General features: G+C 34.5%; 2 protein-coding genes across 5 annotated transcripts in view; one reads left to right on the plus strand and one right to left on the minus strand.

Annotated features, from left to right (window-relative positions):
- Positions 1-1,777: 1,777 nt before the first annotated feature.
- Positions 1,778-18,188, minus strand: LOC130629855 (uncharacterized). Its single transcript, XM_057443227.1, has 2 exons — positions 17,115-18,188; positions 1,778-2,360 (listed from the first exon to the last, which is right to left on the minus strand). The coding sequence occupies exon 1, from the start codon at positions 17,716-17,718 to the stop codon at positions 17,143-17,145; it is 576 nt and encodes a 191-aa protein (XP_057299210.1). The 5' UTR covers positions 17,719-18,188; the 3' UTR covers positions 1,778-2,360; positions 17,115-17,142.
- Positions 18,025-18,309, plus strand: part of LOC130629852 (TNF receptor-associated factor 4-like) — a 57,341-nt gene continuing 57,056 nt past the window's right edge. For all 4 annotated transcript variants that reach the window (XM_057443224.1, XM_057443222.1, XM_057443219.1 and 1 more), the window contains exon 1: positions 18,025-18,175. The gene's annotated coding sequence lies outside the window, so the exon portion shown is untranslated. The remainder of the gene's footprint in view (positions 18,176-18,309) is intronic.

Below are 18,309 nucleotides of genomic sequence, written 5' to 3' on the forward strand. Positions count from 1 at the left end.
TTTAAAATAAAAATAAGAAAAATAAGGCAGGAGAGTAATTAATTTTTTTTATGAATTGACATTTCAAATATCTATAATGACAAATGAACTTGTCATTGTCAGCGAAAGTTTGAAATTTATTATAGGATCATTACAGTAAATGTGAACGATATCCTGTCAAATTTCCAAACGACTGCTCAGATGAGTTGATGGAGCGACGAACGGTAATAAAATCTTTCTATTGCTACACAGCATTATATAATCTTAGGCTAACAAATTCTAACAGTGTAATGTTCCACGGTTACATTTTCATATCATTTTAGTTTTTGCTTTGTCAATATCCAAGTTTTATTTTTTAAATTATAATGTATTTTACAATGGAAACAATTCCAGCCAAAAAATTTAATAGCTTAACCATCATACTCAATCTAATTTCGCTTTTAAAATCCGTCAATTTTGCGTAGATGTGAAATTTTAGAAAATGAGAATATCATATTATATACAGGAGAGAACGGTCGTTTGCAGAATCTCCTCTTAGTAAAAAAAGAACACACCACCCAACATGCCTACTTTGTTATTTTATCAAGTGTCTTATTTTAAAAGTTACAAAAAAACGCTTAAATGCTTTTCTTACACTAAACATTTCAGTTCCATCCAATAAAAAATCACAAACAACCGTTACATAAAAAATTTACTGAGCTTTTTAGCACTATGTTTATCACAGTTAAGTTTTCAAAGTTTATGGAACAACGAAAAAATATTTATTTGATCAGGAACTCAATTTTGCGGACGTTGCAAAAATTTCATGCTTTTTAAAATTTGTTTCAACGAGATTTAGGGAAATGTTATTCCTGCTAATTTTTCTCTTTAACCCTTTGTAAAGCATTCATTTAATTTAGTAAAAACAGAATCCAAACAATCGGTGTGTTGACTAAAACAAGGTTATTACAATACTTTTACATGTGATATAAAAATAAATTATTACTGTCATATATCATTGTTTTGGAAAATAACTTTCTTATAATATCACGAACAAATGTTGATGCGCTGCAAATAAACACCCTGAAATTGAACAATGTACATCAAGTCATGAATCGTGAGACATTACTAAACTAGTGGAAAAGTATTTGTCATTTGATTAGTTCTACACCTTCCGGAGTATTGATGACTTAATCTGAAAACACCCACATCGTAATTATGACTAAAATGGATTGCATACATGCAATTGTAACTTCTCGCAAAATTTGAAGTTAATCGCGTTCTCCATAAAGAGATAAAATCAGGGAGCAAATATCCCCTGCCGTCACTAAGTAACTCTCTTGAAAAAACATTTAATGACTTAAATGTACATTAGGAGTAACGCTAAAAATTCGGTTTTATTTGCATCTTAAAGAAGAATAGATAATAAAATAAAAAATTTCACCAAAATTTAAAAATAAATGCCAATTCCAGCTTTCAAAACGACATTAACAACACTGAACTCATTTTAAATTACTTTCTATTGTTTGTTAACTTACACCTTTTATTAACTTAACAAATCAGCTCTTGATTAAACATTTAAAGCATTTGATCACGCCACAGCAAAATGCTGATGTACGGAAAGATTAATTCCAAATACTTTCTTACTAATGGCCTGAAGCCGGTAAGTGTGTTTCTCAAGTTGGCAGTGTATTTTACATATTTTGGCAAAAAAGTATAAGGATAACTAATGCTAGGAAAATATTAAATCCACAATTCCCTTTAACCAAATGCGCCATGAGCTTATTCTAAAAAAGGTGTTTTGCTTTTACCTTTTTGAATTGTTTTAACCAGAATTACAAAAATGGTTGGATTCAAATTAACATCACATCCTTCATCGACACCTTGCAGACAAAACAGAATATGAGCCTGAGCATAAGTATTTTCAGCATTAAATGATGTAAATACAGGTGCAACTTTGCACTTTGCACCACAGTTAGGAAAATAGGAAATTTGGTTTTTGGTTTTTGATGTATCTGTACAGTGTGGAGACACAGCATAATTCTTCTTACCACTGGGAAATTAAAGTATTCGGCGAAGGGTGGCAAAATTTTTCTGTGTTCAGAGTACTAACCATGCTACCGCAATTAGTCTACCATAAAAAAAATAAACCAAGCCCGATAGTACAAGTAAAAACAGTTTCATTCCCCACAAATTCTATTGTGTTTAATTGAACAATGAGGTGTCATCATATGTAAGATGGAATAAATAAATGACTTACCTTGATGTTCTTCTTAGCAATATTCTTACTAATGATGATGAACCCTAATGATGGAATGTTGCAGCACGTCTACCAGTGTATTGTCACTAACATGTAGCTAAGATATGTAGTTGCACAAACAAATCTCCAGTGACTTTAAGAGCTGAAAATAATTATTTCAGGAAATAAGTAAATTGTCGAAACTAATTTCTGTAATATACAACATGTTGGATGTAGCACTACAGAATAAAACGTATATACACCCTTTTGGTTGGTCACTGCCTGTTCTGCAAAATGCGTTCGCTCAAATATTATTTAATTGATAACATAATAAATAAAGGACAAACAAAAAATTTATCACTTCAACCGTAGTCGCAATCATGATTAAGCTTTGTACCAACATAATTTAAGTTGAACATTCCTGTACTTTACACTTTCTTTGGACTGGTTAATAAATGTGGACCTAAACTAGTTTTATTAATTCCTATCTGACTTATCTCAACCAGTAAAATTGCTTTTAATGCTTTTTGCACTTGTATCTGTGTTAAAACAGATATTCTGTCTAAATGCCTAAATTAAAAGTACTTAAGAATTACAATGATAGGTCAATGTATATTGGCCTCTGTTTCATCACTATGGTTAAAAACTATACCATATATATATAAATTTTGGACAAGTTATTGGACTCTTACCATTAGCGAAAAGTATGCTTTTTTATTCTACCCACACATAATTACCGCTTTGACTAATTTGCTAGGAATTATTTTTATTTTTTTAAATTCACAGATTTGTACTAATATCAAAATTCCTAAGATGATATATCGTAGTATTAAGCTATTAACATCTGCAGGAAGTTATTATCAGTGTACGTGTGTCTCTGCCTATTTCGTGAAAATTAAAAATTAAGTATAAAAAGGTTTTTTTATATGAAATTTAGATGGCATATGTTTTTATTAGCTATATATTACAAGTGTTTAAGATAACAAGAATGATAAAGCATTATTTTCTTAAAATGAAGAAATAAAAAACTCTCTAAGTTTTTGGTCAACAACAACAACTTTAAAAAATAACCCACTCTGTATTGAAACTTCTAGCTAGCTAGCGATGCTACGTATGTTCCAACATCTATAGCTAAGCAACTCTAATTATATTTTTGACATAAAGAGTTCATTTAATGTAATAACTTTATGTATCTTTCATTTAAAAAACATATTGCGTCTCATTGCAGCACACATATCGTGAGTCACCATGCCTAGTTACTTATTAGTCTTGCATGCTTTCGTTTTGTCCGAAAAATCTTTGAGTGCTTTCATTTGGTCCGAAAAGTCATTGATTGCTTTCGTTTGGTCCGAAATTCAAATTACACGGCATCGGTTACAAAAAAATTCAATGATTATTGAAAAATACCTACTGTGTCACAATTTGAATGCCGTAAATATGGGTCAGAGTCGTCAGTTTTTTGTAAACCAATCAGAATACGTTATTTTGGTCGGCAAGCCAATGACATTGCCTGAAGATTCTTCGGATGTCAGTCGTTTTTTGCTGTATCCACAAATTCAGTCACACAAGAGAGAGGTCCGTAAAATAAAGGTCAACGGTCGCAGGGACTGCAGGATCACAGTACTCTCTTTTTTGCGATTTATAGGAAAAATTTTGTCAGTTGCGTGACGGCGCTGACGTACATTGGATCCGCCCCTGTGTTTGTCTGTCTGTTTGTTCTGAAACGGATAGTTCGCCCCAGCTTTAGAACATTAGTCATGCTTTGGTCTCAATTAGTCCCTGGTTACCATGCAGGATATGATGTCAGTTATTTTCCACTCGTATTCAAGTTATTTGACCTCAAATTTAAAAGTACATTGCAATGTTATCGCAAACATTAATAATATCATTGTCCATAGTTTTTATAATTACGTAATGCTTAAATAACCAATAAATGAATTAGATTTATTTTTTGAATTTGCATATTCTCTAGGCGGAAAAAACCTTCCCCTGTAGAAAGCGAAATTTTTCCTGGTTCCGAATATTAAGTAACATGCTAATGTTTGGAAGATAACAATGACAAAGAAGCGCAATTTCAGTTTTGGTAATGTCAGCAACCCGTCCTTAAAAATTAATATAGAAACTTGTTTTGTCGTTGCCTCCATGTAGAGCTAGAGGCGCTGATCAAAAAAAAGATATCTTTATGTCCTTTTGAAAAACGGCCTAAAAGATGTCGTGACTTTTTGATGCAATATTAATCCGTTCATTCCAAAACTGATTAATAATGCATTAATAATCCCAGGTTCACACAACTTTCCCAATTTGGTCCTAGGTGGTCCCTACTTGCCCATGCCTTGACTTCACATCACCCTGTTTCCAAGTTATTATTGTTATGGAAGTCGTGCCTTGAGGACAAAAAATGTAACATTCAAGACATAACTGTTTTAGATATATCAAAGGATAATGAGCAGATTTACTTTGGCTGTTACAGACAATAGAAAGATTTATATTGTTATCAGTGAAGAAGATATGTATTTGTTAGAAAAAATGTCAATTTTAGGTTGATATTATTTGTAGTGCTCCAGAAAAGAGTTATCAGAACATTATCGAGACAGTTCACACAGTCATTTATCCTTAACTCTTAACCAAATTAAAATAGAAGTCAAAGCTATGAAAAATATGCAAGCAGAACTCAAAAATATAAAAGGAGAATTGGAAATTATCAAAGCAGTGCAAATGGACATGTTGAGAATGCAATACGCCTTTGACAATATGAGAAAGGAGTTGGAAGGCATGAATACAATACGAAAAGAATTGAAAAATGTAAAGAAAGAACTTAAGAATAAAAATTCAATGGAGAAGGAATTCAAGAATATGAAAAAAGAATTTAAGTGTATGAGCTCAGGAAAAACAGAAATCGAAAATTTGAAAAAGATGCAAAGATACAAAGAATTTGAAAGCACAAAAAATGAATTAAAAAGTATGAAAAGGGAAGTCCAAAATTCCAATGCAATTAAAAAGAAAGAAATCATGAGGCAGAATAATGAGAACAGCACATTTAACATTTTATTGACCGTAGTATTCAATAAATTCACTACTTTTTCTTTTGAAAACAACATTATATAAGGTACTAGTTATTCCTTTTTTAAAACTTTATTGACCTTATTACATTTCTTCTTATTAATTTTCTTATTGTTACCTTTATATTTTTATACCTGGGCATTTGTGCCAGTCCTTCAGAGGAAATATAAGTCTGGAAATGTCTCAATTCTAAAGAAAGATGTTTGGCTTTTTCATAAATAAACGAGGGCATAAAACGGTTAAAAGAGTTATTTAAGACTAAAAAAATAATTTCACCCTATTATAAAAAAGTATAAAACACAAAGGAAAAGGATAGATACATTTATGTAGATTTTAACAAGATGTAAAAGGAAAGAAGGCTCCTAAAGAAAATACTTCTTGAAGACTTTTTCATCCACATGTAAGGTTTCTTCCAGCTTTTTGGACTATATAGTAGTTGCTAAATATAACTGCAAGCAGTGTGTTCACCATGTACAAATTCAGTTTTATTCCATTGTTTAAATAAGTTTTGTGCAAAATAATCATAAAAAAGCAACTTTGGAATTTATACAACAAAACCTTGGTTATCATAAGTAGCAGTAATGCAGACACAGATATGAACATACAGTAAGTAAGAACTCTAACGTTCAGCCAAAATGAATAAAAAATATTAATATGAAGTTAAATTTCTGACTAGCTACCTTCAGTCAGTCACATGACTATTTGACTACTTTAGAGAACCAACAAAGGGTTACAGTCAGGTGGCAAATCATTGCCAATTTCCCCTAGCTACAAGTTTTACAACCCAATACTTGTTGGCCAACCAATCCAGTAAGATACACATAACTAAATCGCTTAAATTTCAAGTAAACAGCAGCCTAAATAACATGATTGTATATTTTCACATTTAAAAAACAATCTAGAGCAATATGTGTTTTGGAGGGTCACGTGACGAGACCTCCTCCAGGGCCATGTTGGTCTCGCCGTCTCGACATAAGAAAGAGACAACGGGTGCTGAGAAGGAGGTTGCCCCTTGACGAGTTTGACATTTCTGGTTAAAACGTAACATAATTTTTGAGAGAGGAAACACCGAAATATGTAGCTGATGTACGTAGCTAAGTATGTAGCTAAAAGGGTTTGGTTTCAAATTTTCAGGTTGTAGTATAAAATTATAATGTACTTAAAGATTTTTTCGGAGAATTAACATTTACACTTTGCAAGCTGTTACCTTTATGCAATACAGAAATAACACATTGCCATTATTTTAATTGGAGGCGTTAAAATACTGTTTTTAAAATATTTTTTTGTGAGAGTATATGAGTACAGACTATATGAAAAAGACTGAAGGAACGCTTATTACACTCGTCCTGGAGGAGAGGAGTGTATTGGCTTTGGCTTGTGCGACCAAAAGTGACATGCAATCTGACCGAATATCGTAACTTACCCGCTCCCCCGCGCCATAATTCTTCTTTTTTTCCGCGACCCTATCTCCCGCATCTTATCATGTTGTGCGTGTCTTAACCCGTATTTTGCAGACCACAGACCAGTCGTTTATGCATCGCTACCGCTGAAGTCGAAGCATGCGCACTGTCCGCTGAGAATCAAAGCACTCTTAGCTGTGTTTTCACAATTCTACGAAATTATTTTAAAAAATAGTAGCGGAATATAAATGAAGTATCGCTGGAATATTTATCTTGCTTTTATGCAACCTGCTATCTTGCTAGACTTACTGACTTACTGTTTACAAAGTGTGCCTAGTGTGTTGTTGTTCTGCAAAGTCTGCCTTCACTCACTGAAATTTAAAACTGATAGATCGAGAAGACTTTCAATACCTGGGGAAGCTGCTTTAGGTACCAAGGTACGTCGTGCTGAATATTATTCATCATTCCATTGACTTAGTGTATTATTTTATTTCATGTAACTAGCTAATTATGTTTTTCTGCCATGTTTTTACGATATCTTCTTTCTTGCACAAACTTCTATTATTATTGTGCGAGGATATTGAATCTAATACAGGTCCGGCTTACCATACTAAATCAGTTAATGGGTCAATTAATCAAGGCGACAAAACGTCTGGTGAAACTGCTGGTATTCAGTGTCTTCTAGCTATATGTTGGTCCCAAGTCAAAGGAATTTCTGTTTGGAAATCATTTGATTTAGATAACATCTTAGAACATGGCGATGCTAATTTTAAACAGTCAAATTTCAACAGACCTATGGCATGTTATGAGTTACCAACATCTATCAATATTGATCGTTTTCAAATTGCTATAAGTCTCCTGAGTAGTACGTCAGCTCTTTTGGATGATGAACATTACTTCTTAGCTCATTGACAAATGAATTCAGAAACAGTTGGTACTGGTTTAATATTTACCACAAGTGGTTACAGTGTTGCTATCATATGGGATAAAAATTACATTTATCTGTTTGACTCTCATAGCAGGGATCAAAGTGGTCAGATTTGTCAGAATGGCTTTTCTGTTCTTTTGAAATTTAGGAATTTTACAAACGTTCTAAACAGAAGACTTCATAGTGGGCACAACATATATACAAAATAAACAATAAAATCTCAAACTGAACTACTTGACACTTATGTTGGTAATTTTTCCATTCACATGTTCAATTGCGAAAGTTTTCTAAAGCAGGAAAATTAAAAAGTCCTCATTGTCACCAATTTCAATGTTATTCGGTAAGACACCTCGAATTAAGGGATCCTTGCACTGGAACTTCTCGTTTGTTGATGAAGTGAATGACACCATTATCTTTGATTTGCACATGCTTACCAATTGCACAGCACCACAAGATTCACATTTGTGCAACTTTTTGTTCCCACTCTGTATCAGTTGTTCAGCACATTCATTGCACGACAACACTGAACACAAACTTCCATCATCAATTGAACGTATCTTGACTTCTGCACTCCCTGTCGTGGAATCCAATGTTGAAGCTAATTCTTCTTCCACCTCGGTAGAGCTTAAATCAGGAATTGATCCTTCTACTTCCTCCGCAACAGAAAGGTATTAAATTTTCAGGCTTTTTTTATTCATGAAAGTCGTGACTTGGCAGTTAACCAGCGAATAAACGTGTTTTTCTTCTAGTTTGTCGACTAGGTCAGCAAACATTGTCAAGATAATTGTATTGACACCATCATCTGTGATGACATGTTCTCGTAACTTATAGGTGCCCTTTTTGTTTATCTCCCCTCGTGATACGACTCTGAATTTGATGTTGACATATGTTGCTGGCTCAATTTCATTGATGATATCATCAATTGTGGGATGCTGCCACTCGATTTTTTCATTCTTGAAAGGGACTGTTTTTGGTTTGATGAATGAAAAGTTTGTGAGTTTTACTTCCATCTTGTTGTTGCCAGTCATAACATTGGTGACCTGGCAACTGGTACCACTTTCGAAGTTTTTTTCACGTCCTCGTCGTTTCTCTGGCGAAAAACAGACAGCACGAAACTTTTCATCCTCGGTTTTGAACGTCATGTCGAAAAATTTGGTACTTGAATTACTTTTGGCCGTCTGTAATGGAGACAGTTGCACCACATAGCCTTCCAAATTTTGACCAGTTCCTTTCTCTAAAAAATAAAATAAAAGATATACATCATCATGGAAAAATTATAGCTAACTGCATACATACAAAAAAATATACCTAGCTACACCTAGCTATCTATGCAAGTAGTAGTGGTAGAAGTAGTGTAGTAGTCACTCGTTTTATTAACTTTAAAACTACCTAAAGTTTAACACTCATGAATACCTTATTATCTATACAACAGCAGCACAAAACACTTCTTCGTATGCGTAGGTAAAAGTAAAGTCTGTTCTATTTTACCTGGGGTTCTAGGTTGCTTTCTGGATTGCGCCATTCCACGTGGCTTAATCACCACCACACTTTCACCAAAGAGAACATTCATACGCCATGCTGTCATTTTATCCAGAGTTTTAAATGAAAAAATAAATGCAATTCGCTCACCGCGAAAAAATCAGTAATCTAATTGGTTCGTCATGCAACAGGCATTGTCAAGTTGTTTGTTGCAGTAACTTTCGTACTTCCTTTCTGGAACTTCGCGACTGGCTAGAACAGTAGAAGTAACACAGACGGTAACCGGTATCGATGGAAGCGGTTATGGCTTAAGCAATCAGATCTATCAAAATATAAGTAATAGAATACTCATGAACATGCACATATACTGAAACGACGAGTGTTTCAAACCGTCAAGGTTTCCTGTATTTTTGTTGATTTGGGTTATGTGTAAATCTTTGTGAGAAAGAGCCTTGTAGAATCAGGTTTCACACACTCCTCGCAAAATGCTTCTTTTGACATTTCATAATGAGATATTTAATATGTAAATTCCACAAATTTTTATTTTTGTCTATATTTTATGGTTTATTTTTGCGTTTGGTGTAAAAATGTTAGGAAAAAATGGTGTGCAATATTCCCAAATAAAAGATTTCTCAAGATATAAATTTGACTTTTTCCCAACTGTGACTTTTAATTGAAAAACGGATAGTTCTTATTGTACAGTTCCTTGGTTGAGCAGATACTTAAAAAACCAAACTCAAGGACGAAGCAGACATTTTTTGATTTGCGCATGTTTAAAACAAACAACGGAGTTATGGTTATGGGAAATAAAGCTATTTCGTATACCACTGCAAGAGAAACATTTTTAAATTTTATCTAGCTTATAGCGGACGGCGTCACAAAGAAATACGAGTTGCAACCATTAAGATCAGAAAGTGCGTCTGCAGCCGCAAATTCTGGCTTTCTAATAGGATAAATAAAAAGCACGCCAGATGATCAACTAATAGATCCAGAAAAAGATATATTAAGGATAAAATAACCAAGATACTACGTAACAAAAGCTTAAAAACCTGTCACTGACTTTTTTTTCTCTGTTGAAGATTTTGCACTTCAACATGAACAATCACAAATCTACTCCATACTTGTTGTAATTATATGTTGGTGGGAAACGTAGGAATTCAAAAGAAGCACATTGCGTATCGTAGAAAGGCAATTATTTAATATATTTTATTTCATTTTCACCAACAAATATCATATACGGAAGGAAACAAACAAGAAACACTGCGATAATCTTAAGAAAAGGTTAATCTAAGTCGAGCATTTGTGCTCTGCAATGCTTACCTTTGTGGTTCAAACTGAGGAGTTTTTTGCGAAGTTTTATCCTCCCTTAGTTTGATTTTTATGCACAAAAGATCTCAATGTGGTCTCACTTTTAATACATATATTTCGAAATAAACAACTATACGTCAAAACCATTTTTAGCTAGTTGAATAGCTAACATCTTCATGACGAGTATTTTTTTGTTTTTATTCAAGCGAATTTAATTTTTTAGGACATTATACGCCAAAAAAATTGTTTCCTATATAAAATAAAAAACCTATTAAAAATATTTGAAATTTAGTTTTTACTAAAACATATTAAAAATTGGTATCAGGTGCAGATAAAGAAAAGTAGTTTGTTTGTTTGTTTGTTTTTTCCAATTTATTAAACCTGATAAAACAACATTTATGATACTAACACATGACATTAGATCATTAAGATGACATCCACAATTACAAAAGCCTATTAATGGACCCTATGTTCGGCTTCAAACAACGTGTTTCCAAATGAATTTTCACACTCTCCCCTGACAAAAATAAAGAAAATTCGTCAAACATCTTAGAGAAACAATGTATTAGCTTTAGATAATTTTCTCTTTCATGATTTTTCTTCTCTTATAATAATTAGGATAATCTATTTAATGAAGTTCCAGTGCTCTCCACTATACAGATTATATTTATATCTTTGACTTTAGGTTAGTGAGGTAATATCTATAACGCGTTAACCCTATTCGGTCCGGGGTTTTTCGAACATATTATGACCGGGGGAGGGGGGCGGATTCCCCCCCTGAATAACATTTCATAGGAAATGAATCAAAGTTGGCACACTTATAGTACGTCACGAAAGGAACAAAAGGGCGGCCATAAATTTTTGCGTGCGTCAGCACATTTTCTGTGACGTCATCAAAAGCTTGAAATTTTTTCAAATACCACCATCTGCTTAAAATTCAATTAGGGGTAATTTCAAATAATAGCCAATATCAAAGGCTTTGAAAGGCATTGTTAAAAACTGAGGACACGTGTGTTCAACATAATCTGTTCTCAAAAATAATAATATTTACAGTTCTTCTTTCGTACTTGTTTTTGACCTTCTCTCCATCGTATAGCGTGTACTCCATTGTAGTGTGTATTCGCTATAACATCTTCCCCTGAAACAGCAAAACAAAAGAGAAGCAACTTGTCCTATACATAACATAAATTTCTAACATAACTACGTGTCTGTCTAAACGTCTGTCGAATTGCTATCTGCAGATGTCTTGAAAGTTCATTGGTTAGTGTGTTTTCCAATTTTGTATTGGTCTTCTATATCGTTGTGGATATGTCTTTCTCGACTGCAGTTCTTTCGACGTTCGCTGTGACGCAGAGTTGTTTGTCATGGTTGTTTTAGAAGTAGATTTGGGGCCGCTATTCTCAAGTTTAGGTCTGTGAACGGTAACATGGTGTTCCTCATCATCCTCATCCTCAGTGTCTATTTCTATTGGCACATGTTTGGCAGTATCTGGAATTAGTTTGAAATGAGATATGTTGCGGGTGATCTGGTGTTCCGTTTCCTTATTCATCGCAGTGATCATCGTTCCTTTGATATCAGTAACGTGGTATGGATTCGGATTGAAAGGAGGTGTCACTTTGTTTATCTTTTTCTGTTTCACAAGAACGCGGTCACCGATGTTTAGTTCTTGGTCTTGTGTGTATCTGTTGTTATCGGCATGTTCTTTTGCTTTTTGTTTACTGTCTTGGTCATTTTTGTTTAACTGTAGTTCGATGGAGTCGTCAACGTTGCTAAAAAAGTCGGGAATAGCACATCGTATTTTGCGATTATACATAAGGTCGGCTGGAGGAATGTTTGTTGTAGAATGAGGTGTTATACGCCATCAAGAAGTTCTGCACTTCTTCGATGTACGACTTGTTTTCAATGTGTGCTGTACAGATTATTTTCGTCAATGGTAACATGAATCTCTCGACCTCGCCATTCGCTTGTGGCCATAGGGGCGTGACCGTCCTATGATATATTCTCCTCTTTGCCATATATCTTTTCACTTCACTGGAACGAAACGGCGGTCCGTTATCGGAAACAAGTGTTTCCGGATTTCCAAAGTGTGCAAAGGTATCGTTACAAATGTTGGTGAAGTTCTTTGCTGTGGTATTGTTTGTGAATGTTACGACAGGATATCTACTCCGCTGATCTATCATTACTAAGGCATACTTATTGTCAGGGAGCGGTCCCAAGTAATCTGCGTTGACTGTTTGCCATATACGAGCCGGTAATTCTGTTGGCTAGATGGGTGGTAGCGTAGATTTCTTGCTGACAGATTGCATTGGAATGCAGTTGTTTACTTCATCTGTTACTAGTTTGTCCATGCCGGTGAACCAAACTTTACTTCGCAGAAGGGCTTTTGTTTTTGATAATCCCTGATGACCAACGTGGGCAAGTTTAACTACTGTACGGTGGTATATTCTTGGTAATACAATTCGTTTGTCCTTCAGTATTAGATTCTGTTCTGAATTCAAGGTTAAGGAATCTTTTATTTTGTGAAAGTGTTTTAATAACTTTTTTTCGTCTGATTCTGGAGCTTCTTCCAGATGTCGCCATTTGTTTGTGCTAATGATTAATATCAATTGTTTTAATGCTGGGTCAGCTAGTGTGGCGGTTTTTATATCATTAATGTCTAAAGCGTTTGGTGTTGCGTACGACGTGAGAAAATTAATGTGTTTTTCGATGTATTTTGTATCTGTGCTAATAGACGTTGGATTTCCGCTTAGGTAGTCACATATGTTATCTGCAGAACTGACGTAATCTGTTTTAAAGTTGTACCTCTGTAGTCGCAACATCATTCGTTCAATTCGCGGGGGTGGTGTTGATTTGGGATTGTTCAGTATATTTACTAATGCTTTGTTGTCGCTAAAAAGTGTGAAGTGCTTTCCGTAGAGGTACAAATTGTTTTTTTCACATGCATAAGTCGCTGCTAAACATTCCCGTTCTATCTGGGAGTAATTCATTTCCGGTTGGGTAAGTGATCTTGAAGAGTAAGATATCACACGTGTCATTTTTTTTACAATTTTTTTGAAGTAGGATCGCTGAAATTCCCACTGGGCTTGCATCGCAGAACAAGAGTGTTTCTTTGTTTTCGTCAAAGTATGACAGACACGACTTTTCGGATAATGTTGCTGTCAAAGTTACAAACGCTTCTTGGCATTCTGTATTCCACTCAAATTTTACGTCTTTTCGCGTTTAAAGTCGGAGAGGATGAGTAATGGTACTGTAGTTCGGAATGAATCTTTTTAAATAATTAATCATCCCCAAAAAGCTTCTTAATGATTTGACGTCTGTAGGTCGGTTGACGTTTAAAAGACCGTTAATTCTTGTCGGACTTGGTCTCATCCCCTCTGCTGAAAACACATAGCCGAAATACTGAAGGTTATGTTGGTCAAACAAGCATTTGTGTAGGTTTAATGTTATTCCCTTATCCGATAGTGTCTTAAACACTTGTGTCAAGATTCTGTCATGTTCTTCTGTCGTTTTTGCGTAAACTAGTATGTCATCGGCAATATTGTCTGCACCCTTTATGTCTGAAAGTATTGATTGGATCGTATGTTGTAGTTCCTCTGAAGCACTATTTGCACCAAATATTAATCGTTTGTACTGCATAATTTTGTCTTGTGTGCGGAACGCGGTTATATATCTGCAAGACTCGTCTAGTTCTAACTGGTGGAATGCTGCGTTAAGGTCTAGTTTAGTAAAGTGTTTGCTGTCCTTAAGTTTTACAAGTAGGTCGTCAACAGTGGGCGTGGGATAACTTGTTCTTACTATCGCTCTGTTTGCGCATCTCATGTCGAGACATATGCGAATACCGTTATTGCCCTTGGGTACGACAACAATTGGGTTGACCCACGGCGTCGGTTGTCCCTAAACTTCCTCGATAATATCTTGTTGCTGTAATTTTCCTATCTCTGCTTTCACTTTCTGTCTTAGTGCAAATGGGATACGTCGTTCCGCCTGTGTGACCGGTGTCACTTTCTCGTCGATATGTAGTTTGACCTTATAATCCGTAAATTTGCCGATCTTATTGCTAAAAAGCTTCTCTTTGTAAACTTCAATCAACGCACGTAATCTAGTAGGAGGTTGAACTTTTTGGGCATGTTTTCTTTTGCTCTCCCTCGTGCTGTTTTTTTGTTTCAACGTTAATCTTATTTGCTGCATTGTTTGTGTTTCTAGATTTATCTGGTTTCTTTTGAGGAATCACGTCATCCTTCGGCATAATTATTAATTTTAATTCGAGGGCATTTTTGCCGTTTAAAAGATTTTTGTGGTCAGTGTTAATTACATAAAAATCTTTTGTTGTAAGGCGGTGCTTATTTTCGAAAACGAGGTTGATTTTTCCGAGGACTTTTAATTTGGGTTCGTTCGAGCCGTATGTGATCACCTTGGTGGCTGTCTTTTGTAAGCGCAGTTTTCCGCCACAATTTTCGTTCACTTTGTGAAATGTTTTTGTGTTCAAAATATTCAAAGCAGAACCGGTATCTATTACGGAGTTTCATACCGCGCAGGTCTGCGCGCGAGCGAAGCGCTTTGTAGGGACAAATTTTTGACTTGTTTTCATTTGTCTCGATAGCCCACATAATTTTCATGGTCAGTTTTTCACAACTATTCTGGTTAGTGCTGTGAAAAGATGCAGAAATGCAAAATCCTGCCTGATGTTTAACTAATTTTTTACTTTAACTGACGTTTTGCTTTTTAATAACACGTTTAAATGGTGTTGCTAACCCTCTTTGTGGTATATTGGCATGGGTAAGATGTTGGAATCGAAGGAAACTTAAATTACTGACTTTTATAGAGAAACAAGAGAAGACATATTGTTGATGTTGGTTTTAGGGGTTAGCTTCCTGAAGTTGCAAGCTACATATACCATACATTTTGTGTTGTGAGGAATAAAGTAATGGTTGAAAAGAAACACTATTCTATCATTATCAGTGCACTTTGGCAAGAAGAAATAAAAATTACAGCTAGCTATAGAAAGACTTAAAGGAAGTTTTTTTACAGTAAGCTATCGCTAGCTAGCTATATATGGATCTGCAAGTTTGACATGGATTAAGGTGGAAGAACATTTAATAAAGGATTTATTTGAAAGTTTTAGCTAACTAGTTATATAAAAAAGAGCACAGATGAAATCCAATGAAAATAAAATACACTTCAATGATATAATGACTGGCTTTGACTTTTCATTAGAAATTATTGTATATAAACATTACATAACTAGCTAGGAAGGGATAATAGCATGTTACACTGTATTACTGTGTTCTCAATTTTGGTAAAATGAAAGAATAAATTTAGGCAAGGTCCACTTTTACAATTTTGTGATAGCTATAGTAATTTTGGTACATTGACATAAGAAAAATTTGGCAACCGAAAATATTTGACGAAAACAGTTAAAGTCACTAAATTTGTTTAAAAAGTTATTTTCCATTAAATTTGTTTATTTTAACCACAGTATATTATTTTATTTTATATTTCGCAGCGGTTGAAACTTTGTACTTTACAGATTGAAATTATTCCAATGCAAAATTGAGGCGTAGCAATTTTTAAGGCTAAGTTGGTGTTTGAACTGCACTGTTGAGTTGAGTGATATAAGAAATGAGTTCGTATGATCCTATTTTTGGCATCTGGGCACTTTCCCACCTATATATCTGATTACTGTATGAATAAGGCTATGATATGTATGAGTGCCCCAGTGTGACCCCTAGCTAACAAAAACTACAACGAGACAGATACAGACAGCTTTTTCACAATTTTTAATTTGGTTTATAAAAAATGTAGGTAGCTCCGCCCTGGTTAGTTAAATAAAGTTTCTAGCAAACGCAAAATAAGAAATATTGGAATCGTTTTTTAATTATATAGCTAGCTAGGTATCTGTTTAATGAGCATGAAACTATTAGTTTAGAAAAAAAAAACATTGTTTTCTTTACTGTGTTGTCTTTCTCTTTTGACTGCCAGCTTTTTATGATGAGTGTACCCCACAACTTGAAGCAATTAAATTAATAACAAGTTTAGGTCTTGAACCTTCATAATATACAATCTTATGTCAATACTAAGTATCCTTCCTTTAAATAATTGTAAAATCAATATATCGCACCAGTTTAAAAAGTAAAAATACAAAGAAAAAGAATAATTCTCTTCGTACTGCATTTTTTTCTTAGCAAATGCCTTACTGCGGGGGATATAAATATTTATCCCTACAAGGGCTTCGCTAGTGCCCAGACCTGCGCGGTATGAAACTCCGTAATTAAGAATCGTGTGGGTGTGACCCCTTCTACCTTCACTTTTGTATAAAATCTTTCTATAGAATTTACTGACGCATAATCTTTGATATCACTATTCTTAACGCAAACCGAAACTTTTGCCTCATAGTGTGTATTTGAATTAGAACGGACACTAGCAATACAGTTATTGTTGTTGTTGTTAGCTTTCCCCGCGGTAGATAACATGAATAGATGTAAACTGTTCACATTTTCAGCACCAGAGTCAGAGGAATCAGAAGTAGCCGTATTGTTGTTCACCAAGCGCCTTTTACGAGATATCGGACCCCTAGCACTACTTTTGCAGCAACGGGCAAAATGACCGATCTTGTGGCATTTATTACATTCTTTCCCTTCGGCCGGACATGCCTGAGAATGTGGGTAGTCGTTCCCACATCTATAACATGTTTTATAGTTATCTTTTCGTCTACTGCTATTCCCTCTGCTCGACAAGTTCTTACCTCTGAGTGTTTCCAGTTTCTTTGTAAGTCAGTTAATTTCTTCCTGTGGATTCATCGAACGCTCTACATCATCGACTTGTTGATCTGCATCCTCCAAATGTTTTCCATAAATCAATAAGTCTGCTAAACTAATTGCTGTATTCTTAAATGCGTGCTTACGAATTTTGCTGTTATGAGTAGATAACATAATTTGTTGTTTAAGCTCTTTGTCCAAATTTGTTCCAAAGTCATATTTATTCGCCTGCTGTTTCAACCGTATGTAAAACTGATGAATGTTTTCGTCGGGTTGTTGTTTTAGTTTTCTAAATGCATACACTTCATAATCGATGTTTTTCTTAGGTGAAAAATATCCATCAAATATTGTAATGGCGTTTGCAAACGTCTCATTTGTACCTGGTATTAAAAGATTGTCGTATATGTCATACGCCTCTTCACCAATGTAATTAAGCAATAAGGCTAATTTCTGCTTGTCTTCTTCAACGTTCAGAGCGACGCACAAGTTTAACAAACGTTTCTTATATTTTTCCCATCGAGTTGAGATTGTAGTAAAATCATCCGTATCAAACTTTGGAAAAGTTGGAAGGTTTAAAGTTGAAATAGCCATAGTTTGTAATACACACGAATTACACCAAGATTAATTTCTTCTGATAATGAAGTAAGTTTCTGCTGTTGTTTAGGATCTGTCGTTAAAAATATAATTTCTCGTCGCCAATGTTAAAAACTGAGGACACGTGTGTTCAACATAATCTATTCTCAAAAATAATAATATTTACAGTTCTTCTTTCGTACTTGTTTTCGACCTGCTCTCCATCGTATAGCGTGTACTCCATTGTAGTGTGTATTCGCTATAAAAGGCATGGGACCTATAAACGTGGCATGCAGATGTCTAATGGATAAATATTGAAACTCTGTAAGTATCATAGCCATGTAGCATAGCGTTCAGGAAGTATTAGAAAAAACGTCACTTATATTTGGTTTCAAATACCGGACCGAATCTGGTTAAAAGAGTTTTCTGTTTAATTCAATTGGTTCAATTAACCAAAAAGTCTTAAAGAGAGAAGGTAATACATCTTAGTAGTTTCTATTGAATCCATCCTTTATCGATTTGCTATTTTCATTTATTGTTTTGCAATCTTGACGTAACGTATTATACATCAGCGGTACTTATTAAACATCTCTATAATAATACGGTAAG

The sequence above is a fragment of the Hydractinia symbiolongicarpus genome, chromosome 2, assembly GCF_029227915.1.
Source record: "Hydractinia symbiolongicarpus strain clone_291-10 chromosome 2, HSymV2.1, whole genome shotgun sequence".
Taxonomy (NCBI): Eukaryota; Metazoa; Cnidaria; class Hydrozoa; order Anthoathecata; family Hydractiniidae; genus Hydractinia; species Hydractinia symbiolongicarpus.